At 57.8% G+C, this 25,481-nt stretch overlaps 1 protein-coding gene across 1 annotated transcript; it reads right to left on the bottom strand.

Annotated features, from left to right (window-relative positions):
- Nucleotides 1-2,169: 2,169 nt before the first annotated feature.
- LOC103172374 (xin actin-binding repeat-containing protein 1) lies at nt 2,170-25,481 on the bottom strand. Its single transcript, XM_042332514.1, has 8 exons — nt 25,477-25,481; nt 24,729-24,881; nt 23,246-23,297; nt 21,951-22,295; nt 21,488-21,584; nt 11,539-11,684; nt 10,656-10,709; nt 2,170-8,433 (listed from the first exon to the last, which is right to left on the bottom strand). Exons 2-8 carry the CDS (start codon nt 24,830-24,832, stop codon nt 2,170-2,172), a joined length of 7,062 nt encoding a protein of 2,353 aa, XP_042188448.1. The 5' UTR covers nt 24,833-24,881; nt 25,477-25,481.

Here is a 25,481-nt window from a genome sequence, read left to right as displayed (position 1 = left end):
AGACGCTACCACACAGGCAGTAAATGCAAATTGTTGATCTCGGTTTTTGTGGGTGGACAATAATAATATTTGCATTTGATATCGTGCCTCATCACGTCTTCGAAACGTCTCAAAGGGCTTCACAGAAAATACTGTAGACTGTATAGCATGTGGGCGAAAAGCGGCAGCCAATTGCGCACAGCAATGTCCCACAAACAGTCGTGACCAAATTATTATTATTTTTTATTTATTTTGAAGGGATTATTACCCCCGAAAAACCGATCTGCCAATTGACTAACCACCGGGTTCCTACTTACTGCCGGGGTATCAGGGGCGTGTGGGGGTAAGGAAACTTGCCTGAGGTTATGCCCCGTCTGGGAATCGAACCGGGGTCCTCTCGCTCTAACCACCAAACTACAGAACTCCCAAGTATCATGAATTTCATTGGCACCTCTGACGACGCAATGTAGTTTTCCTGTGTGAATATCGCCAGTGCTCCGCCACCATTGCCCTGGAGTGTAACCCTGGCCTGTGAGCTCAAAACCTGGTCCGAGCCTTGAATCCACCGTGTTGCGCCTTATCCCGCGGTTGAGACGTCTCAAAGTGCTTCACGGGATGTACCGTAAAGTGTAGTGGCTGTGTATTTTGTGGTCGAAACAAAGTGCAGCCAATTGGGCATGCCATCTGAGTGAGAGGCAAGTGTGCCACAAACTGAGCCAGGCGGACACAAGGTGAGAGAGTCCGAGTGATTGACTCAGAAGTGAGAGTGACTGTCCCTCCTCAGCAAGCTCTGGGACTCCCTCCCTCCCTCAATCCCTCCGATGGGCTGAATGGCCTCCTTCCGGCCGAAAGGCGGCAGCCCGTTTGCCAACAAAATCGGTGGTCACTCGCTGTGAGGAAATGGGCTTCACCCACCGAACGCAGTCACTACACTTAACAGTAAAATCTGTCAAGCGTTTTTCAGACCGGGCTGTGTCGAACGCAAGGATTATTATCAATGGGTGAGGTATAGAAAGCCGAGAAATAACAAGTTCATAATAATATAATAATACAGCAATAAAATAATATCGATACCAAATATATCACAATCAACACGTTTCCTAACACGTTGGATTATTGCAGAGCAAAATCACCCCCGACCCACCCACTCCCCACACCCACACACATACCTCACGCACTACCCCCCAGCACACACAACACCCCCCCACCCCACCCACCCACCCACCTCCCCCCCCCCCCCCCCGGTCAGAGAATTCAGAAAAGAAGACAGGAGAAAAGAAATAATCACCAAATAATAAAAAGGATTTATTAACCAGAAAGTAATCAAAAGTAATTATATTAAAAAAGGGGGAGAGAGAGAGAGAGAGAGGGGGTCGTGGGGTGGGGGGGGGAGGTGGGGAGAAGGGAGAAAGGGGTGGGGGGGTGGGGGGGAGAGAAACATTTGAGAATAGAGAGCGAGCAGTTTATAGAGCGAAAAGGAGAGACCGTTACGTCTTACTGTATTATTGTGGGGAGGGGGGGAGCTGCAACTACAAAGTGCGAGAAAATAGAATAGGATGGAGTGGGGGGGGAGGGGGGTGGGGGGGGGGGGACGCTAAATAATACCGGAATTTCTAGTGATCTAGTCACTAAAGCACACGTCATTCTCTGTGTGGTGCGTGTATGTGTGTAGGGGGTGGGGGCGGGAGATGGGTGTGGGGTGGGGTGGTGGGGGGGGGCGTCTTAATTCCAGAGTAGACGGATTTCCGCCGGGATTCCTTCCTCCTCGTTATTCCTGGGATGAGGTTTTTTGGGAGAGATAGTAGGGATCAGTGGCGATGGGTCCGTGTTATTGGGGGTGAAATAATTACGGACCCGGATGGGGGATGAGGGCAGGGTGGGGGGGGGTTGAGGTTAGGGCTTAAGGGTAGGGCTGGGACTGAGGGTTGGGGTTGGGGCTGGGGTCGGGCTGTTTGGGGCTGGAGTTGTGGGTTGGGGCTGGGGTTTAGGGTTGTGTTGGGGGCCAGGATTGGGGTCAGGACCTGGGGCTGGAGTTGGGGGGAGTTGGGGCTGGGGTTTAGGGTTGTGTTGGGGGCCAGGATTGGGGTCAGGACCTGGGGCTGGAGTTGGGGGGAGTTGGGGCTGGGGGTTGAGGGTTGGCTTGCGTGGTCCTGGCGGTGAAGAGATTCTCAGGCGACAACCCAACCTGCCTCACCTCTTGACGGAGGCGGTGGGGTTACCGAAGGAGAGAAAGACCACACCGATGCCGGGAGCAGCTGGTGGGCAGGGCCCCGGTTCCTCGGCTCTCACCGACGGGCACCTGGGCTGGAGGAGGGAGGATGGGGAGGGGGTGAGCTGGTGGTACCTGTTGGGGGGCTGGGACTCGCTTTGTTTGGTGACCGTGGTAGAGGTTTTGGAGGTCACCAGCTTGTGGCCAAAGCTGTCGATCTGCTGGTATTCCTCGGTCACTATGGTGGTGCCTATGATCTCGCCCTGGGCCGAGCCGGTGTTGAACTCCACCACGCTTTTGCTCCGGGGGCACGAGGCGCCCGCCCCTTTGAACGCGCTTAAAGGGACGCCCTCGCTCGCGGGGTCGAGTGGGGCTCCGTTGCAGAGCGGAGGCGGCTTTGGGGAAGCGGGAGAGACCAGCGGTGAGCGGCCGGTGTCCGGGGGAGCGGTCGGGGGCTGGGCCCCTAGCGCCGCCCTCTTAAGGGGGTGGTCTGGCTTACGGGCGGCGGATTGGATGGAGATGTAGGATGGGGAGGAGGGGGAGGGGACGAGGACCCTTGGGTTGGGGGAGGGGACCTCTAACGCTGGAGTGACCCTCACTCGCCCCTGCCTCTGCGCTGGCGTCTCAGAGTCCAGCGACTCCCGGAAAAGCCCGGACAGGCCGGCGATGTCAGCCTCCGAGCGAAGGCTGGAAACGGAGCGTAGGGCCTTCTGGATGGAGTCCTCGATCTCAACAAGTTTGGCCAGGGTCTGTTCCTTCAGGCGGATGACCTCGGAGCTCGCCCGCTCCAGGTCCTGGAAGACCACCCTGACGGAGGGTGAGGGGGTATCCTCGACCCCCTTGGCCTCCGTCTTGGAGCCATGAGGCCCCTGCGGACCCTTGGCCACTGTCTTCTCCTCCTTGCTCCCCACCACCCACTCGGGGATCTCCTCAAACAGGCTCCTCAGAGCCCTGACATCCACCCGTGACGTCTCCCCCTCCTCAAACTCCCCCACGCTGGTCAAGATCTTCTGCAGCTCCTCGCGTCTCCTCAGGCTCTCGAAAATGTCCATGGCCGCCTCCACGTGGCCTCTCTCAATCTCCTCCTTGTGGAGGGACAGCCTCTTGCGGCGTTCCTTCTCCGTCTCCCGGCCCCTAGCCTTGGGCTCCCTCAGCAAGGTCTCTCTCCCCTCCTTGTTGAGGGCCACATTCTCTCCCTCTCTCCTCCTGCTCCTGTGCTCCTCCTCGGCCATCTGCAGGGGTGTCCTGGGGACTCTGGTCTTCGCCTCGACCTTGCTGCTAAACTCCTCCTCCTCTGCTCTCAGGCCCATGGGCGCTGGCGAGGCCTGGACAAGGCCTTGGGGCCTACTCTCGGGCTGAGGGCCTCTGTTGAGCGAATGTGGTTTTCTTTGGCTGTTGCTCACACGGCGGGGAAGGTCTTGCAAATGGGCTGGTTTGGGAGGCAGCTTGGGCTTGGGTCCGCGGCCTGGAGCTGGGGTTGGGGCAGGCGGAGTGTCGGCCTCAGGCCTGGAGGTAGAGTTGGAACTGGAGGAGGCCAAAGCTGGATATTGTTGGTGCTGCTGTTGTAGTTGTAGTTGTTGTTGTTGTTGTTGCCTCAGTGAAGCTGGGGGGAGAGGAGGAGAGGGAGCATCAGGCTGTGGCGGGAGGCAAACTCGGTCCTGAACGCAAAGAGCGAGGCGGGGGAGGCTGTGCTCCGGCCCCAGGCCCGGGCCTAGCTCCAGGCTTTGGTCTAGGCCCAAATCCAGTCCCAAGCCTCGGCCTAGGCCCCGTCCCAGACCTGGGACTGACCCAGTCTCAACACCCAGCGCTGAGCTCTCCAACCCAAGCCTCCCCAAGCCATGAAGGCTGGTGGACACAGTCTGGGCCGAGGCTGCTTGGTGGGAGGCCCCGTGACTCTGGCAGCGGGCGGTGGCTGGGACCGTGGGCCGGCCGAGGCCTCCTCCTCCTCCACCTCCTCGATCCCCCGCGATCTCACTGACCTGCTGGCTCCGGCTGGGGCTCAGTGCTGGGCTTGGGCCTACTCCGGCTCTGTGCTGGCTGCTTCGACCATGGGCCTGCGCCTGGGCTGTGGCCTCCCTCATGCCTTCCATTGCCACCTGTAGCTGCTGCTCGCTGGCTCCAGAAGCCCCGTCCTGCAGGCCCGAATCCTCCCCTCGAGACACCGTCACCGCTGGTCCAAGGCAGGGCCTGTGAGCCCGATGGACATGGGCAGAACGACCCAATTTCACACGGGCTTCTCCCGCTCCCTGGATCTCTGGAGTGAGACTGCAGGCAACCGAGGAGACCTTAGTTCCTCTCACTTCTTTGGTATTCACCGTGCCAGGAATCTCCTCGAAGCGCCTCTGGGCAACCTTCTCCTCCACCTTCTCCTTCTCCTGGACAGGTTCTTCCTTCTTCAGGGAGTCCAAATCGCCCGCATCGACGCAACTGGCAATGAGTTGAACGTTCCTGCTCTTCCCGCTCTCTTGCTGCCCGGCCAGGCTTGGAGCTGGTTGCTCCTGGTTGTTGGCTGGGAGAGAACCCACCATGGACTTGCCATTCTCAGCCCTTCCCCTGGTCTCGGTCTGAGCCTCTGCGCGGTCGAGCAGCGAGTAGACGGTCATCTCAGCTTCGCCCTTGCCGCTCTCTTGGATCAAGATGCCCTTTTTGACCGAGGAGCCCGGCCGGAGAAGATCGTGGATGACCCTGAGGTCGGGAGAGTGGGCTGCCTCCTGCTCGGCCCCCGGCTGCGGCCGGCTGAAGAATTGGACCTTGGCTGAGGAGATCCGGCCATCTTTGTCCTCTCGGAGGAGAATGCCCTGCGGAGCCACATTGGTCTTGTCCAGCAGCTCCACCAGAATCCTCTGGAGGTTCCCGTGGATGACCTCCTCTTTCAGGATGTCCGCCTCACCCACGCACCCCCTGTTCGTGCCCTCGTCAGTGCCCGCCACTCGGTATTTGACCATGCTGACCGTGCCCACTCGGCAGGACTCGATCGCCAGCCCGCCCGACCGCACGGCTCCTGCGGCACATAGCGACCTTAAACTACTCCTCACGCTCTGGCCGGCCGGAGGGCCGACCTCCTGCCTGCCCGGACCCTGCTGGAAGGCGTCCAGAGGGGTGGTCTCAAACAGCCACGTTGTCGACTTGACGTCGCCGGGCGGGACGTCCTCTCGGGTGGGCTGCCCGGCGCCCGCGTCCCCAAACCCGTCCGACCGGCGAGACTCAAAGAGCCAAGTGCACCTCTTGACGTCTCCCTTCTCCACGTCCTCCCGGTGGACTGTGCTGACCTGCCCCTCGCTCTCCTCGGCCGAGCCCTTGAGGGAATCGATGGGGAGGTTCTCAAACTGCCAGGTGGACGTCCTAACGTCTCCGCTCTGGATGTCGCTCACGCTGACCGTCCTCACGTAACTCCTGGCCGGCTCCTGCTCGAATATCTCCCTGCCCGAGCTCACGTCCCCTCCCTGGACCTCCTCCACCATCCTGGCGCTGGGTGGAGGGGCTTGGTCCCCGATGGAGCCCAGGGGTTGGGTCTCGAACCTCCAGCGAGCGGCCGTCACGTCCCCGCGATGGACGTCCTCCTGAGTGACGGCGCGGATCACGAACACCTCGTCCGAGGGCCGGATGGAGTCCAGGGGTTTGGTCTCGAACAGCCACCGCGCTCCCCTCACGTCCCCCCTCACCACCTCGTCCTTCTTCACCGTGGTCACCTCATGGTAGAGACCTTCGCGGTCGCGGATGGCGTAGAGCGGGCGGCTCTCGAAGAGCATGGTGCGGGAGCGGACCCCACCTGGGACTCCGGGCTCCGGGTTTAGGGCGGGGGCCGGAGAGGGCGAGGGGGAGGGTTCGTCGCCCCCGATTCGGTCCAGCGAGCGCGTCTCGAACACAAACCTCTTCCCGCCTACGTCCCCCGCGGCCACGTCAGCCACGGCCCAGCTGGAAGCGGGGCGGGCGTCCATCTCCCCGATGGCATCCATGGGGCGGTTCTCGAAGAGCCAGGTGAACCTGCGGACGGCCCCCGGCTCGGGCCCCTGCTCCTCCCCGTCCCCGGATCTGGCTTCCTCCCCGATGGCGTCCAGCGAGGACCTCTCGAAGATCTCCTTCTCCCTGGAGACGTCACCCGAGCGCACGTCCACTTTGCTGGTGTATCTCACGCCGCCTCCACCGACGACTACGGGCTCCGAGTCGAAGAGGTGCTTCGCCGTGCCGGTGTCCGAGTCCGCGCGGCCCGTCACCTTCAAGCTCCTCTCGCCGCTCGCGCTCTCCCCCGGCACCTCCGGCGTCTCGAACAGCCAGGTCCACCGTCGGACGTCGCCTCCCGTCCCCGGGGCGGTGTCGGCCTCCCTCTGCGCCCGCTCCAGCCGGGCGTCGGCCAGCGGCGTCTCGAAGAGCCAACGGCATGTCTTGACCTCGCCGCCGCCCTTCCTCTGCTCCTCCGTCTCGCCCCCGGCATCGGGTGCCAGGCCCCGGAGGGGCTGTGTCTCAAAGAGCCAGCGGGCGGTGCCCACATCGCCCACCCACGCCTCCTCCTTGGTGATTCCCTTCACCAGCTGCGCCTCCTCGCACCCCTGCCGGTCCAGAGGCTGTGTCTCGAAGACCCACCTGTAGTTCCTCACGTCCCCCCCGCTGCCCATCGCCTCCTCCTCCTCCCGGCTCACTGTCCTGACCTGGTGGTAACCCCCGGCCCCGTCGGCGATGGCGTAGCGCGGCGGGTTCTCGAACAAGGCCCGGCTCTCCCGCACGTTGCCCCCGATGACCTGGGAACGTATGGCGACCATCTCCCCGCCCGGCTCCTTGATCCCGTCCAGTGGGAGGCTCTCGAAGAGGCGCTGGTAGGCCTTGACGTCTCCCTTCCTGACGTCCGCCGCCTCCTCCTTCTCCTCGCCGGGCTGGCCCCGGGTGACCTCCAGGGGCCGGCTCTCGAACTCCCGGGCTTTCTGCTTGACATCCCCCTTCTCCTCCTCCGTCACCACCCTCCTGAGCTGCCCCACCTCGAAGCTGTCCCTCAGGGAGTCCATGGGCTGCGTCTCGAAGAGCCAGAGGGTGGAACGCACGTCCCCTCCGGTGACCGCTTCCCTCGTCTCCCCCCCCACCTCCTCGCCCTCCCCCTCGCCCGGGGGCCTCGAGTCCAGAGGTTTGCTCTCGAACAGAGACCTCCACTTTCTGACGTCTCCGCCCTCCACCACCTTGATGTTCTCGCACTCCTCCGCCAGCTCCGAGCTCCGCTCACGAATGGCGTCCAGTGGTTGGGTCTCAAACAGCCAGCGCGCTCGCCCGACACCGACCCCCCCGGTCCCCCGCCCGGCCTCCTCCTCCAGCGAGATGCCCCGGACCACCCTGACCATTGGCGAGTGCTCTCCTCCACTGATGTCCCCCAGGGGCTGGGTCTCGAAGAGCCAGCGCGCGCTCTTGGCCTGATCGCTGTGCTGTATCTCCTCCCGGCACACCGAGCGCACCCGGTGCATGACACCCCCCGGCTCCCGGATGGCGCAGAGCGGTTCGGTCTCGAACAGCCCCACCGTCCGGCTCACCCCCCCGCTCAGCTCCTGGATCTCCGAACGTAGCTGAAGGACGCTGCGCTCTTCGGCCGACCCGCTGCGTCCCACCCGGTGCAAGGGTTGGGTCTCGAAGAGGAGCCTGGCCCCGCTGACGTCCCCCCCGGGGATGGCCTCCCTCTCCCTGAGCACTGCTTCCTGGAGCTCCCCCTCCTCCGTGGAGACCTTGTTGAGCGAGTCCATGGGTTGGGTCTCAAATAGCCACAGAGCCGTGCGGACGTCCCCCCTCTCCACCCTGGGGGTCTCCGTTCGCTGGTCCCCCGTCTCCGTTAGGTTCTGGGCCTCGAACATCTGCGAGGTCCCTCTCACATCCCCAAGAGGCACGGTCTCCTCTTCTCTCAGACGCTTGGCGGTTTGATGGTCCCCGATGATGTCCAGGGGCCAGTTCTCGAAGATCCATCGCATGGATTGGACCTCGCCGGGGGGGGAGAGGTCGGGGGTCTCCGCGGTGGCTCCCGAGGCCACCCGCTCTGCGTCCAAGACCTCCCCCCACTCCTCGCTCAGTACCAGCTCCATGTTCTTCCTCAGCTCGGGCCGCATGTGGCGGTAAAGTCGCTTCAACTCATTGATCTGGCGCTGCTGCCTGGTTTGGGCGAGTGATTGAGGAGGGGGCGGCAGGGGCAAGGCCGAGGGGTCGGGGGGAGGGGGCGGCAAGCCTTCCGTGGACCCCACTCCCTCTCGCTCCCGGTTTCTGTCTTCGTTCCTCTCCATCTTCGTGGAAACAAGGTGAGAAGGTGGTGAGAGGAGAGGAGGGAGGGGGGGAGGAGGAGGAGGAATGGGGGTGAGAGGTGGGGGTCTCCTCCACCTTTTCTCTGTTAGTTAATGTTTTTTTTTCTTTCAAACTCAAGCCAGGCTGTTAGTAATGAGTCAAAGCGGGAGGGAGGGAGGGAGGGAGGGAGGGATGTGAAGGGAGAAACTTTTTTCTTTTCTTCCTCCGACTTCTGCGATCCCACTCTTGCACACAAACTGCACACGGCGCTGGTTAATGGTCACAGCACACAGTTCGGCAAACTTTTCCCGTTGCTTGTCCAGCTAGGACCACCCTACCCTTAGGGCTTTGGCTTGCAGGGTCAACTGGAGCTGAGGGTGTTGACTCCCTGGACACCCCCCCCCCACCCCCCAACACACACAAGTGACCGGTCTGTCCTTCCAGGTCCTGCCGATGAGCCAGGCTGAGTTATCGGTCTCCGAGCGAGGACGGTCACTGGTTTCCGAGAGAGTACAGTCTTGGTGGCGAGCCTCGCAAGATCGGTTTGGATGAAGAAGACCCTTTCAGGCCATCTGATCTGCTCCCTCCAGAACACCCGCCCTCCCCCCCCCCCCCCCCCCCCCCCCCACTCCCCGCCATCACAGGGTCCGGCTGCTGTTTCAATGAGTCCCAGTGTCCTTTCTGGCCTCAACCACCTTAAGGTGAGTCCGCTTATGTTAAAGAAAGTTGTTATTTCCTCGGAGCGCGGGCGGAGGGCGTGTGCGTGCGCGTGAGCGTGTGCGTGTGTGATGGTGCCTGTCACACGCTCACAATGCAAACGATGTCATCTCATTGGCCAGGAATGTCCGATCGACGCGCTTTAATGTCCCTTTAAGCGCATATTAGTCAAAACCACTGCAAACATGCGCGCGCGCACCCCCCCAGACACCCCCCCACACACACCCCCAGACACACACACACCCCCAGACAGACACACACACACACCCAGACACACACACACACCCCCAGACAGACACACACACACACCCAGACACACACACACACCCAGACACGAACACACACACACCCCAGACACACACACACACACCCAGACAGACACACACACACCCAGACACACACACACACACCCAGACAGACACACACACCCCCAGACACACACACACACACCCCCAGACACACACACACACCCCCAGACACACACACACACCCCCAGACACACACACACACCCCCAGACACACACACAGGTGTACACACCAACACGGACACAGAAGGAATTGGGTCTAATTTTGCGATAGTTCATAATAATAATAATAATAATAATCCTGGCATTTGACATTAGCGCCTCATCACGTCGTCGAGACGTCTCAAAGCGCTTCACAGAATACACCGTAGGGTGAAGTGACCGTGTATTTTGTGGGCGTTAGTATATTTCTTAACAAAGAATCCACACACCGGAAAAAAATCTCACTCAGCGGGAACGTCACCCCAATCACTTCTGCTTCACCTCTCCCCACAACCCACCCACCACCACCTGCTCTCTCTCTCTTGCTTTGAGACATCTCCTCTCTCTCCCTCCCCCACTCCTCTCTCTGTCTGTCTCTCACTCCCTCTGCCCCACTCCCCCCCCCCCCCCCCACCCCACACCGCCCTCTCACTCTCTCTCTCTCTTCCTTTGCAATCTCTCTCTCTCTCACACATCTCTCCATCTCACCCTTCCTCTTTGCGTCTCCGTTTTGTTCTCTATCTTTCTTCGTTGCTCTGTCTCCCTCTCTCTTTCGCTCTTCCTCTCTCTCTCTCTCTCTCTCACCACCTAACTCTTCATCTCACTCTCTCTCTCTCTCTCCATCTCTCTTTCTCTATCTCATCATTCCTCTCTGCCTCTCCATCTCCGGTCTCTTCTTCCTCTCTTTCACTTTCCGCGTCTCTGCGCCCGAGTCTTCCACCGGCCTTTCCGAGGCACTACGTAACAACTCTCTGGGTTTAAAAAAAAATAGTCTCCCGGTCTCCCCTCTTGGTTCTTCTGCCAATTACCTTAAACCCGTGTCCTCTGGTTACACCTCTGGAGACCTGTGACCTTGGGAGCGGGTGTTTGGGGTGAGGATTGAGGGGGTAAACCACAGTGAAACACGAATAAAGACACACATTTACCCACAGAGAAAATGCCAACGACCATCAGACACCCACCGCCCCCCCACCCCCCACCCCCCACCCCCCCACCCTTACCTCGATCTGATGAAGGCTCCTGTTTGGAGCGACGATTTCAGGTGATGAGACAACCTGTAAACAGACACCGATAAGACCCCCATAATAATAATAATAATAATAATAAATTGCATTTGATAAGGCGCCTTATCGCGTCGTTCGGACGCCTCAAAGCGTTTCACACAATATACCGTGAAGCGTAAGCGTAGTGACTGTGTACTTTGTGGGCGAGACGTGCTTCGCTCCGTCCGCCCTCTCCCACCCCCCCCCCCCCCCCCCCCACCCCATGTGCACTGCAGTGCCATCAAATCGACGGCAGGTGTCGCTGTCGTACTGGGTGGAGGTTGCATTGACTCCCTGTCGAGGCCAATTGAGAGAGGACGTTGACTTGAAGGTCGTGGGGGGAACTTGAGACGTCTTTAATCTGCTCGCGATTCGAAGCTCGTGTGTTCCTCGCGCGTCTCCGGCCCTCGTCCTGTTCCCCCACCACCATCGAGGGTCGGGCCATCACGGCCTCTTTGCCCCCCAACCCTTTGGAACTCCATCCCACAGTCCCTTTGCCTCCTTTGGGGCGCAACAGCGCCTTCGCTCACACTCCCGCCCCCCCCCCCACCCTTACCCCCTACCCTACCCTCCCCGCCCTCCACCCCCCTCCCTGATCCCCCAAACCGCACCCCACCCCCAGGTTCAAATCCATCAGTGCCCAGCGCCCCGGGGTGCCCCAGCGCTCTACAAATGTCATTTGTTGACGTCTTCGAGACGCCTCGAGGCGCTTCGCAGAGTAGTGACTGTGTATTTTGTGTGGGCGCAGAGTTTGAGCGGCTGTTGAGTCCCAGTGACCCCGCGACCGGCCCCTGCCGACATCAGACTGACAGCAGGAATGTCGGGAATGCCGAATACTCACCGCTTTTGCCGGGCAACCCAAAATACCGGCTCCGGGTATTTTAGACTGATAGACCGCCGACCTCTCGCTGACCGAGGTTGGGGGCTGTTCCGCGGACGCGCTCTGCTCTGTCCCGGAGCTCCTCGGCTCCAACGCTCCCAACTCTCCTGCAGAGGCAAAGCGTTCGATCAGGTAGGTCCGAGTCCCGGAACTTTCCCAGAGGTGTGGGAGTGAGGGATGGAGGGGTGTGGGAGAGGGGGATGGAGGGGTGCGGGAGAGGGGGATAGAGGGGTGCGGGAGAGGGGGATGGAGGGGTGTGGGAGAGGAGGATGGAGGGGTGTGGGAGAGAGGGATGGAGGGGTGCGGGAGAGGGGGGTGGAGGGGTGCGGGAGAGGGGGATGGAGGGGTGCGGGAGAGGGGGATGGAGGGGCGGGAGAGGGGGATGGAGGGGTGTGGGAGAGAGGGATGGAGGGGTGCGGGAGGGGGATGGATGGGTGCGAGAGAGGGGGATGGAGGGGTGCGGGAGAGGGGGATGGATGGGTGCGGGAGAGGGGGATGGAGGGGTGCGGGAGAGGGGGATGGAGGGGTGCGGGAGAGGGGGATGGAGGGGTGCGGGAGAGGGGGATGGAGGGGTGCGGGAGAGGGGGATGGAGGGGTGCGGGAGAGGGGGATGGAGGGGTGCGGGAGAGGGGGATGGAGGGGTGCGGGAGACGGGGATGGAGGGGTGCGGGAGAGGGGGATGGAGGGGTGCGGGAGAGGGGGATGGAGGGGTGCGGGAGAGGGGATGGAGGGGTGCGGGAGAGGGGGATGGAGGGGTGCGGGAGACGGGGATGGAGGGGTGCGGGAGAGGGGGATGGAGGGGTGCGGGAGAGGGGGATGGAGGGGTGTGGGAGAGGGGGATGGAGGGTGCGGGAGAGGGGGATGGAGGGGTGTGGGAGACGGGGATGGAGGGGTGCGGGAGAGGGGGATGGAGGGGTGTGGGAGAGGGGGATGGAGGGGTGTGGGAGAGGGGGATGGAGGGGTGTGGGAGAGGGGGATGGAGGGGTGTGGGAGAGGGGGATGGAGGGGTGCGGGAGAGGGGAATGGAGGGGTGTGGGAGAGGGGGATGGAGGGGTGCGGGAGAGGGGGATGGAGGGGTGTGGGAGAGGGGACCTATTTCCGTGCTGTATCACTCTGTAACTATTTCTCTATTTTTCTTTTAAGGCGAAACCTTGGGCGAGTTCCCTTACTCCGCGCGCGGCTCTGTTCCCTTACTCCACGCGCGGCTCTGTTCCCTTACTCCGCGCGCGGCTCTGTTCCCTTACTCCGCGCGCGGCTCCGTTCCCTTACTCCGCGCGCGGCTCTGTTCCCTTACTCCGCGCGCGGCTCCGTTCCCTTACTCCGCGCGCGGCTCCGTTCCCTTACTCCGCGCGCGGCTCCGTTCCCTTACTCCGCGCGGCCCCCGTTCCTTACTCCGCGCGCGGCTCCGTTCCCTTACTCCGCGCGCGGCTCCGTTCCCTTACTCCTCGCGCGGCTCTGTTCCCTTACTCCGCGCGCGGCTCAGTTCCCTTACTCCGCGCGCGGCTCCGTTCCCTTACTCCGCGCGCGGCTCTGTTCCCTTACTCCGCGTGCGGCTCCGTTCCCTTACTCCGCGCGCGGCTCCGTTCCCTTACTCCGCGTGCGGCTCCGTTCCCTTACTCCGCGCGCGGCTCCGTTCCCTTACTCCGCGCGCGGCTCTGTTCCCTTACTCCGCGCGGCTCGTCCCTACTCCGCGCGCGGCTCTGTTCCCTTACTCCGCGCGCGGCTCTGTTTCCTTACTCCGCGCGCGGCTCTGTTCCCTTACTCCGCGCGCGGCTCTGTTCCCTTACTCCGCGCGCGGCTCTGTTTCCTTACTCCGCGCGCGGCTCTGTTCCCTTACTCCGCGCGCGGCTCTGTTTCCTTACTCCGCGCGCGGCTCTGTTTCCTCAGCAGTAATCAGGAACCCGGTCGTCAGTCGATTGGCGGATCGCTTTGTCGGGGGTAATGACCCCTCCCCTCCCCAAAATAATAATAACAATGATTTGGTCACTCAATCCACGACTGTTTGTGGGGTCGTTCCGCCCTCAGAATACACAGTCAATTCGCTTTACAGTGTATCCCGCGAAGCCCTTTGGGACGTCTCAACGACGTGATAAGGCGCTGTATCAAACGGAAGGATTATTATTATTATTATTATTATTATTTTATCGGTGACCGAGGACTCCACACGGTGTATCCGCTCGGACGTCCGTGTGTTTTGCATTGACTGTGTAATTCCCCCCTCTCCTGAGTAAACCCCCACCCACCCCACTCCAACCCTCCCTCCCACACACCACACACACATACACACACACACAAAAAAAAACAGTGATTAAATACACACGGACACTTAACTCAATCTACGCACCTGTCCCGGTCGCTCAGTGCTTCGCGGCGGAGAGTGATCCGTACTCTGCGGCCAAACCTGAGCTAATTACTGAGCAAACAAATTCACTGAGATAAAGCCGGCACTCACGCTCAAACACACACGCACACACACACACACGCACGCGCGCGCGCACACGCACACACAGACCCAGACCCGCTGTGTCAGCACTGACCGAGGCTGAATCACCGCCCAACAATCACAGTCTGTGGCCGGATGGGGATCTCAACGCTGAGTCAACATCTGACCTCAAGCTCGGAGAATGCCCCACCGCTCGCCACTGGCGCCGGCCCACCGGGAAGCCCTCGGCCTCTTTTCTCCCCCTCCCTCCCACCCCCCCCGCCCGCCCCCACCGCGCGCGCCGCCCACTGCACCGCAACGGTGCTAATAACGGCCCGAGAGGGGCCGTTTGATGGGCCGCCTCGTCGCCCGGTTGCGAGGTCTCGAAGCGACTCGGGCGTGGGTTTTTTGCGGGCGAAGCGGGGCGGCCGATGGCGCGCAGCAGAGGACCCGCGCGACCGTGGGTGGATCGAGTGACCGATGAATGACTTTTTTTTTTGGGGGGGGGGGCGAGGGTTTATTACCCCCTCTCCCCCCCCCGGAAAAGCGATGCGCCGATCGACTGACTCTTCCTACTTACTCCGAAGTAAACAGAGGCGTGTGTGTGCATGCGTGTGCGTGTCTGTGTGTGTGCGTGTGCGTGTGGAGTGAGGAAACCCGCCCTGACCAGCCCGGGAATCGAACCCGGTACCTCTCGCTTGCGAGGCGAGAGTGGCTCTCACCACTGAGCTACAGTCAGGACCGCGGGAGAGAGAGAGAGAGAGAGAGGTATGACTCCCGCGTTTGGGGTTGGGGGGGAAATCACTGGGAACGTTGGGGTCAACTTAATTAACCCCGCGGTGTGATACTGGGAAATCTGTTAAGAAATTCCGCGCGTTAGACCACCCGGAGGAGTCGCTCTCGGGCTCACACTGAACGCCCGTTGCTGTGTTTCCGTGTGTCGCTCTCCCCCCACCTCACCCTACCCCGGCCCCCCCCACCCCACCCTCCCACCACCCCAGCCCCCCCACCCCCAGTCCTCTTCCCCTGTCCTTTCAACCTCTCTCTCTTCCCTCCCCTGCGCACTCTCCACCAGTCAGACAGTCATACTGTCCCGTGTCCCCCCCCCACCCCCCGACCCTCCTCCATCCACCTACTATTCCCCATTCCCCCGCCCGCCCGCCCCCCCCCCCCCTCTCCGCCTGCTCTCAGCCAAATTCCACTTGGATGAACGAGGACAAAGAAAATAACAGTGGATTGACTGACTGCGCTCACATTGACCTGGTGGGGACACAGCACATACATCACCCGGCACTCGGAGAGAGAGACAGAGAGAGGCAGAGAGAGTGAGAGAGACAGAGACACAAAGAGGGAGAGAGAGAGAGAGAGAGAGATGAGAGAGAGAGAGATACAGAGATAGACAGAGATATAAAGGGATAAATAAATAATTTATTAATCCCTCAGTTAATAATCTCTCAGTTTTTGGTGGAGGGATTATTACACAGAGAGAGACAGACAGACAGAGAGAGAGAGAGAGAGAGACGGATAGAGCGAGAGACCAAGAGAGAGCCACGGAGAGATAGAGTGAGAGAGGCAGAGACACAGAGGGAGAGTAACAGAGAGGAAGGTAGAGAAAGAGCGACAGAGAGTGGCAGAGAGAGAGAGAGAGACACACATATATATATATATATATATATACAGAGAGAGAGAGAGAGACAGACAAAGACAGACAGAGAGAGGGAAAGAGAGAGGGAAAGGGTGAGACAAAGAGAGGGGGAGAGGGAGAAACAGGAGCAGACCACAGCGAGAGAGAGAGAGAGAGAGAGACGCAGAGAGAGACAGAGAAAAAGACAGACAGAGAAAGAGAGTGAGAAAGAGAAGACGGAGATAGTAGAAGAGAGGAAACCGATTCCCCTCTTCTCAGCCCCACAAACGGACACAGTCACATTTGACAGCAATTCCGCGTCAAGTCGTTTGAGACTGGTTGTGGGTGACTAATAATAATAATAATAATAATAATAATAATAGTAATCCTTGCAATTGATATAGCGCTTTATGGTGTCATCGAGACGCCTCAAAAGCCCTTCGCAGGACACACTGTCGAGCGTAGTGACTGGGTTGTGGGCCAAGCGCGGCAGCCAATTGCGCACAGCGACGTCCCCGCAAACAGTCGTGGATTGAGTGACCAAGTTTTTGTGGGGAGGGGTTGTTACCCCTTCGGAAAAAGGCGATCTGCCAATCGACTTAACAACCGGGTTCTTACTGACTGCGGTGTAAACAGAGGGGTGTGTGTGTGTGTGTGTGTGTGGAGGGGGGTAAGGAAACTTGCCTAAGGTTTCGCCCCCTGTCCTGCCCGGGAATCGAACCCGGGTCCCCTCTCGCTCGCGGTTTCCTGGCTGTGTTTGGCCGGAATGCAGACACTCACTATTCCTGGAACAGAATCCGAAGCCTCTCTCCTTGTATCTCTCTCTCTCTCTCTCTCTCTCCCTTTCTCCTAATCTCTCTCACTCTTTGATTCTCTCTCTCGCTCTCTTTCTCTCTCTCTCTCTCTCTCTGCCCTTCTCTCTGATTCTCTCTCTCTTTCTCTCTCCCCATCTCTCTCTCTCTCTCTCTCTCGATCACTTTTTGACTCTCTCTCTATCCCCCTCTTCTCTCCCTCTCTAGATCTTCCTTTCTGTCATTCATTCTCTTTTTCTCTCTCTTTCTCTCTCTCTCTCTCTCTCTATGTGTCTTACATACTCTGACTCTCCCCGACTCTCTCCATCTCCCGCTCTGTCCATCTATAATAGTAATAATAATAATCCTTGCATTTGATACGTCTTCGAGACATCTCAAAGCATTTCGCAGTAAAGTGAATTGACTGTATATTTTGTGGGCGAAAAATCTCTTCATCTCTCTCTCTCTCTCTCTCACACACACACACACTCTCTTTGACTCTCTATCTCCATCTCTCTCTCTCTCTCTCTCTCTTACTTTTTCTTTCTCTTTCTCTCCACAGCAGCTGCTGGGTTGACTATGGAATTTGGTCTCACCCACCGACCCACCCGCCTCAAACGGAGAGTGCGGTTGGGAGTCCCACATTCCCACCGCTCTCTGTGCGAGGCATTTATTTCCCCCCCCCAACCCCCACTTTAATTCTATTTCAGATCATCTTAAACTTGTCTCTTCCCGCAGCCAAATCTCCGATCAGCCGGAAATAAACACATGACTTGGCGCAGAACGTGGGCCATTCGGTTCCTCTCAGAGAAGCCGTCCATCCGATCCCACTGCCCAGACTGGGGCACTGCCCTTTCCCCAAACTCCTACGCATAGGAGTCCTGTAGCTCAGCGGTTAGAGACCCTCGCCTCGCGAGCGAGCGAGAGGACCCGGGGCAAAATCTTAGGCAAGTTTCCTCACTCCCCACACACACACACACACACACACACCTCAGCAGTAAGTAACATAATAGTAATAATCCTTGTCTTTCGCATCGCACCTTATCGAGACGTCTCAAAGCATTTCACAGAATATACTGTGAAGCGTAATTGACCGTATATTTTTGTGGGCAAAGGCAGGTTGTGCGTTAATTGGCGGATCGGGGGTGATAATTCCCCCCCTCTCCCCACTTTCCCCGAACGTTTGTGGGACGCCGCTGTGTGGAATTGGCTGCCGCGTTTCTGCCACAAAATCCACAGTCACTCCACTTCATAGTATATTCTGTGTAAGCGCTTTGAGACGATGTGATGAGGCGCTGGATCAAGTGCAAGGACTATTATCATAATTATATACTCAGCTATTTCACGCTTGAAGCCCACAATCTTCTCTGCCTCTCCCACCCGACTGGGCAGAGTATTCTCGACCCCCAACAACTCTTGAGTGTGAAAACATTTCTGAGACCACGTGATTCCGATTCCCGAAGCGGGGCTTGAACCCACAAACTTCTGACTCCAGGGGCGAGAGAGAGAGAGAGAGAGAGAGAGAGATAGAGAGAGAGAGCGCTACCACCGAGACACACAACGAGAGAACGGCTCATTCGAGCCGTGTCCATTCCTCTCTCAACCTCAATCTGAGCTCTTTCTCCCCCTCTCTCTCTCTCTCTCTCTCTCTCTCTCCCCCCCCCCAACAACAAAAACAACAACTTGCATTTATATCGAGCCTCTTCCGAGCAGGACTGGAGGGCGGAAAGCAAGAGGACTCACCTCAGCCTTCTCCGGGACGGAGAGATCCCGGGATGTGCTAGTTTCCCTGCGGGAAGACAGGAATTCTGAGTGTCTGAATGGCTCTATGTGAAAGGAAGTCCGCTCCCGGCTCAGGCTCAGGCTCAGTCTCTTTCGGACTCTGGGAGCCGATGACAGCTGGTTTTATCTATGTGCCGAGGGCTATGTTAGGAGGGTGAACGCGATCTATTAATAGGGGCTCAGGATTGCTGTCGCTCTCCCAGGGGAGGGGGGGGGGGAAGGGGGAGGGAAGCAGCCATGTCACCCCTACGTTCCTATCATTCCATCGGCACCTGTTCCTGGACACTTCCCAGATAGCCATGATCTCACACGTTCCCTGTTCCCATCACCCCCCCCCTCCCCCCCTCCCGCACCCCACACTCCCCAAATCCTCCTACTCTCTCCCTTACAATTGTGTCGAGACTGAAATAGCGGTGGAATCCCCACCATAGACCCCAGGCCGCGGGATCGGGATCATCGTAAATAGCATTTAAACACACAACAGTAATAATGATCCTTGCATTTGCTACAGCGCCTGATCACGTCGTTGAGCTGTCCTCAAGCACCTCACAGAATACACTGCGAAGTGGAGTGACTGTGTATTTCCTGGGTGAAACGCGGCAGCCGATGGCGGACAGCGGAATCCTACAAACAGTCGTGGACTGAGCGACTACAGGGGGTGGGGGCGGGGAAGCGGTAGGGTGGGTGTCCTAGAGAGGGGGGAGACCAGATGGGCCAAAAGGGTCTTCATTCCAAACCCAATCTTGTGGTCTTGGGACACCATTGGAGCAACTGCTTGTGATACAGTGCCCTCTAGTGGCCACCTTTCACGTCTGCATCTCTCGGGCGCGCTCTCACTTGTGCGATAACAACAACAACAACAATAATAATCCTTGCGCTTGATACATTTGACAAAGTGTAGTGACTGTGGGCGAAACTCAGCAGCCAATTGCTCTGCGAGACGTCTCGAAGGCGTTGCATCAAATGCATGGATTTTTATTATTATTATTATTGCGATGTCCGTGTCACATTCTTTGCTGATGAGGTCGGATCTAGTCGGGGGTGGGGGTGTGTGGGGGGGTGTTAATGGCTGGTTCTCTGTTGAGTCACCCCGACCCTGGGACTCGCTCGTGTTGCCTTTGCCCTCTGACACAGCGCTGCTCACTGGGAGCAGAATTAGACGTTGACGAGGTTCTGGATCACCGGAAATAGCAGTGTTCTCATCAAGCACAGAGCGGCCCCGACACCGTCCAGCTCAGGCGACCGCACACACCCAGATCAGAGAGGACCTTATAAGACCACAGGAAGGTGATTCCCATGTCACCCCCCCCTCCCCGCACCCCCCACTCCCCTCCACCACCACCACCACCTCGTCAGAAGCTCGTGGGCTCCATTCCCCACGTCAGGACTTGGGGATCACATCATCATAATCCTTGCGTTTGATATAGCGCCTTCGACTAACAACCGGGTTCCCCACTGACTGCCGGGCAAACAGAGGCCCGCGGAGTAAGGAAACTTGCCCAAGGTTTGGCCCCACCCGGGGATCGAACCCCGGGTCCTCTAACCAATGCGCTGGTTAACTACTACATAGAGGTGTCAATATCGGACTATACGAAGGTGTCGCTACACAGAGGTATTTCAATGCCCAACAAACAGCCGGGGAGTGAATATATTATGAGTTATTTTTTTGTACACTGATGTTATCGTTAACTCCCACTCTCTCTTCATGTGATCTGGGAAATTGCAAGTAATGAAAGGAGACCTATTTTTAGTGTAATGTGTAGACAGAGGGTGACTGGTAGTCAGGGATAGAGTCTCTCTCTCTCGCTCTCTCTCTCTCTCGCTCTCGCTCTCTCTCGCTCGCTCTGGCCAGACTTGTAAACAGTTCCCGACAATAGACAGTAGGAATGTAGAAGTCATCACTTCCTCGGTGACCACTGGCTACTCTCCGCATGTGTCAGCCCGGCTCAGTCACTTACCCTCTCGCCTCTGAGTCAGAAGGTTGCGAGTTTCAGTTTCAGTATATAACAGTAATAATACTTGCTTTGACATGTCCTCCCAACATGAAGGCGCTACCTTTCTCAAGACCTTTCTCTTGGACCGTGCCTTCAGCTCCCCCCTCGACTCTCTGCCCCTTCCTCGCTCCCTCCCTCCCCTCCCCTCCCCTCCCCTCACCCTGACCATCTCCCCCTCCTCGCTCCCTCCCTTCCCTCCCCTCACCCTGACCATCTCCCCCCTCCTCGCTCCCTCCCCTCACCCTAACCATCTCCCCCCCCCCCCCCCCCCCCCCCCCCCCCCCCCCTCCCCCTCCCCCCCCCCCCCCCCCCCCCCCCCCCCCCCCCCCCCCTCACCCTAACCATCTCCCGCTCCTCGCTCCCTCCCCTCCCCTCACCCTACCATCTCCCCCCTCCTTGCTCCCTCCCTTCCCTCCCCTCACCCTGACCATTTCCCCCCCACCAATGCTCGGGTCCCGACCCAACTGTCCAGGGCCTCGGGACCTCCTCCCGACGCGAAAGGCGCTCTATAAATGCAATCTTCTTGTTGTTGTTGTTGTGTACATCAATGTTAGCATTTTCCTAGAATAGAACAATCCTAACTTTTTTTATAAGAATAATAATAATAAAAAAAGCGTAATAATCTAATTATTACCACAACAACTTTGCTATCGGAAAAGTAATATTTCATTGCGAACGATCACCTGCAATCGTTTCGTTTTTTATTATACGTAATAATATAGAATTTTTCTTCACTGCCGTTATAATAGTTTTATATTGGACCACACAAATTTGTATAATTGCAATAATCCTCGCGTTTGATATAGCGCCTCGTGGATGTCGTTGAGACGTCTCAAAGCGCTTCACGGAATTTGCTATGACGCGTGTATTTTGTGGGAATCGAACCCGGGTCCTCTTGCCTGAGAGCCGAGTGCTCTCGAGCTGTCACACTGACCCAGTTGAAGCCCACAAATCAAGGACCTCATCGTCTCGGCTCACGGTAGAACAGGTGAGGAGTTCTCACGTGGAGTATAAACACCGGCACGGACGGGTTGGGCCAATGGGCCCGTTTCCATCCCGTAGAGACTTTGCAAACTAATAATATTAATAATAATAATAGTAATAATGATAATCCTTGCATTTGATGTAGCGCCTTATCGTGTCGTTGAGACGTCTCAAAGCGCTTCGCACAATAGGCTGTAAAGTGGAGTGACTGTGTGTTTTACGGGCGAAACGGAAATGTAAAGGTGGTTGTTATTTAGAGACCGAACCCTCGACGGCCCGGGTCGGGGGTCCCCGGGTCACGGTGAATACTCACGTCTGTTGTTGGCGGTTGAGGAAGAAATGCTTTTGCGGGGCAGGGGTGTCGGACGCTGTCCTCGCTCGGGGGTGACGGTCTGGCTGGATAGTCCCTCCTGTGGCAATGATGAGAGCAAACCATTATTCTTTTTTTGCTGGTGGGGGGGTGGGTGGGGGGTGTAGGGGCTGTAGGACAGGGGGTGTAGGGTGGGGGGTGTAGGGTGGGGGTGTAGGGTGGGGGGAGTGGAGGGTGGGGAGTGGAGTGAGTAGGGTGGTGGGTGAGGGGGGATCGTAATTTGTGGGTGAAACTCGGCAGCCAATTGCGCACAACAGTTGTGGATCGAAGTGACCCAATTGTGTTTTTTTTGGGGGGTTTATTATTTGTGGGGGTTTCTGCTAAAGTGTAACCAACTAAAAACCCACACAGCCCTCCCATTGGGGAGCGGGGTAGTGGGGAGCAAGTGGGGGAGACATGTACCCACCTTGACAACCTGCTGGTCGGGCTTAGGAGGAGCGTCATCCAAGCCATCTCCATCGGTGGCTTTGACCCGAGGGGCTGGTGTCTTGGGGGTCTGGTGCCCCTCTCTTTCGGGCCCCGGGGTGCTGGGCTGGGGGAAGGCTGGAGGGGGGCCCTGACTCAGGGCGCAGGGCTTTTCGAAGATGGACCTCAGGTTCCTGATATCGGGGCTCATGGTCCGGATCTGGGACAGGTTCTCCATGGACTTGTACTTCCTCTGAGCCAGCGCCCCCCCCTTAGGGCCTCGGCACTCGAACAGCTGACGCAGATACTCCATCTTGTTTGACGGTAACGTGACAGGGCTTGCGAGCTACACACACAACAACAACAACACCAACAACATGTTACATTTACACGGCGCCTTTCACGTCGGGGAGGACGTCCCAAGGCGCTGGACAGTCAAGGAGTCGGGCCTGAGCTGGGTGTGTATATCTGTGTGCGCGTGTGTGCGTGTGTGTGTACATCTGTGTGTGTGTATCTGTGTGTTTATCTGTGTGTGTGTATCTGTGTGTTTATCTGTGTGTGTGTATCTGTGTGTGTGTGTATATATATCTGTGTGTGTATGTGTGTCTGTGTGGGTATATCTGTGTGTGTGTGTGTGTGTATCTGTGTGTTTGTGTATATGTGCGTCGTGTGTATATATCTGTGTGTGTGTGTATATTTGTGTTTGTATATCTGTGTGTGTGTGTATGTTGGTGTGTGTGTATATCTATGTGTGTATATATCTGTGTGTGTGTGTGTATCTGTATGTTTATGTGTGTGTATATTAACCACATCATTGAGAACGTCTCAAAGCGCTTCACAGAATATACTGTAAAGTGAAGTGACTGTGCATATGGCAGCCAATTGCGCACAGCAGCGTCCCCACAAACAGTCGTGGGTTAAGTAACCAAATTATTATTTTTTGGAGGGATTATTACCCTCGTCCGGTCGTCTAACAACCAGCGTCCTACTGACTGCCGGTAAAACAGAGGCGTGTGTGCGCGGAGTGAGGAAACGTGCCGAAGGTTTCACCCCGTCTGGGAATCGAACCCGGGTCCTCTCGCTTGCGAGGCGAGCGAGCTGTCTAACCACTGAGAGCTACAGGACTTCTCACCAATCTAATAGAATGGCGGAACAGGCTCGAGGGGGGCTGAATGGCCTCCTCCTGGCTCTCATGTTCCTAATAGACGGTGCTGATCCAGCGTGAGCGACGCTGGCCACAGATGTACCGGTGGCAACGTGGCAATGTGCCACATAACGTTTCCTCTTTTGTCTCACCCTCTCTTCCTGCTCCGTGTCTGCGCTCCTCAGATCGTGGATACTCTGAAATCTACAGAGAGAAACCAACAGAGGCTCGGGTTAGAGTCACCTTGTACCAACAACAACTCACACGGCGTAGAGTCCCAGAGCGCTTGACAGTGGAGGAGCACGAGGCCAAGATGGGTGGTGTTGGGGGAGGTGGGGTGGGGTGGGGTGACCGTAGGCACGGTCGAAGAAGAAGGTCTTAAGGCGCGACCTGAAGATAAGGAAGGAAGGGGGCGAGGCGGAGGGATTGGGTGCTCCAGAGTTTCAGGGCCTAGTGTGTGTGTGTGGAGTAAGGAAACTTGCCCAACGTTTCAACCCAACCTGCCCGGGAATCGAACCCCGGGTCCTCTCTCGCTCCCGAGGCGAGGGCTCTAACCACTGAGCCACAGGGACCCCACGTAATAATCCTTACGTCTCAGCCTTTCGCGTCGGGAAGGCATCCCGAAGAACTTCGAAGGGGTTCCAATGTCAAGTGAAGCAACTGCGTATTTGGAGGTAAACTCAACGGCTCATTGCGCGCAGTGACGTCTCACATACAGTCGTGGAGCGAGTGGCCGATTTTATTTGGGGTGTGAGGGGGAATTGTTGGCCAGGAAACCGGGAGAGAAGGAGAGAGAGAGAGAGAGAAGGAGAAGGAGAGAGAAAGAGCAATTCCCTTCTCTTTTCGAACAGTGGATCGGGAAATATTGGGACTTGGAAACTCGTAGTCTAAGCTGATACTTCAACGCAGGGGCACCGGGCAGCGTGTGCTGTTGAGGGGGGTGTCCTTCAGATGGGACGTGGAACACGGGTCCCGTCTGCCCGTTCAGGTGGACGTTAAGGACCGTAAAGGGAAGGGAGTTTTTTATCTCTCTCTCTGTCTCTCTCTCTCTCTGCCAACCTGTAATAATCCCCACACAAAAAAAACTCCCACGCAAGCACTGGACTTTGCCTAAAGCAGCTGTACGACGTCTCGAAGACGTGATAAGGCGCTATATATGAAAGTCAAGGGTTATTATTATTATTATTAACCATAAAGATTTGACAACAAGGACCGAGGCTCCGTATCAGACGCAATCTTTCTTTTTAATTCATCCTCGGTTTTCCTTTCCCTCCTTTCATTTTCTCTTTTATCTTTAATTCGTTCTCTCTTTCTCACTCGTCGGCGACGACTCGGTTCACGTCAGGCCCCTCGACTGTTTGCGGGCGCGATTGGCTGCCGCGTTTCGCCCACGAAAACTCGCGGTCAATTCCGACCTCGCGGTCGTGTTCGGCGAAGGGCTTTGAGGCGTCCCCAAGACGCGATAAGGCGCTGTATCAAACCACAGGACTATTATTATTATTATTATTATTATCATCTCATTTTCGCAGCACTCTTGTGTTCTCCAATTGGCGCTCAAACTCGCGCACTCGCGCCGCCCCCCCCCCCCCCACCACCCCCTCGGTAACCCCTCACCCTCACCCCCACACCTCGTACCTGGTCACCAGTTGGGATACAGACAGCCTTTGGGAATTTTCCGAGTCTGAAACGGAGAGGTTCCACATGGAATGTGCCCGCCTCATCGTGTCCTCCGGCTCCATCGCTTGGCTTCCCAAAGATTGGTCCCACCTGAAAGCAGCGAGCGAGGCGCTGAAACACAGAGGACCAGGATGCGGATTAGTCTCCCGAGAGGAGAAACGGTCCACCGAGTCTGCGCTGGGAATGGTTCATTCACCGGAGTTATCTCCCCTGATCCTCCTCCTGATACTGGGATAGGAAGAGAGAAAGAGGAACGGGGAAGAAGGGACAACGACTTGCATTTACGCAGCTCCCCTCGCGCAGGTTAGGGTCCCGCGGCCCTCGACGGCGGCGGAGGGGGGAGGTGACCGTGAGCGCGGTCTTCGAAGAAGGTCTTCAGTCGTGATCGAACAGAGGGGAAGGAGGGGACGAGACTGAGGGATTGAGAGAGAGAGAGAGTGCTCGGGGAGTAGTTTGAGCGGAGGGCAGCGAGTGGTGGGTTGGGAGGGTAGGGGTGGGGGGTAGGGGTGGGGTGGGGTGAGGGGGGGGATTAAGCAGGTCGGAGAAGCGGGGAAGTGCCAAGATATGAAGGGCTTTGGAGAGGAGTCTGAGGATCTTGAAAGGAAGGAAGGAAGGAAGATAAGGAACGAGGAAGATAGGAAGAAAGAACAAAAAAATAGAAGGAAAAAAATCCGGTGTCCTCCACACTTCGGAGACACGAACGAACCTGTA

Source organism: Callorhinchus milii, unplaced genomic scaffold, assembly GCF_018977255.1.
Source record: "Callorhinchus milii isolate IMCB2004 unplaced genomic scaffold, IMCB_Cmil_1.0 Scaffold2, whole genome shotgun sequence".
NCBI classification, from domain to species: domain Eukaryota; kingdom Metazoa; phylum Chordata; class Chondrichthyes; order Chimaeriformes; family Callorhinchidae; genus Callorhinchus; species Callorhinchus milii.
Note: the sequence above shows the minus strand (reverse complement) of the source record. Positions and strands in the feature narration are given on the sequence as shown.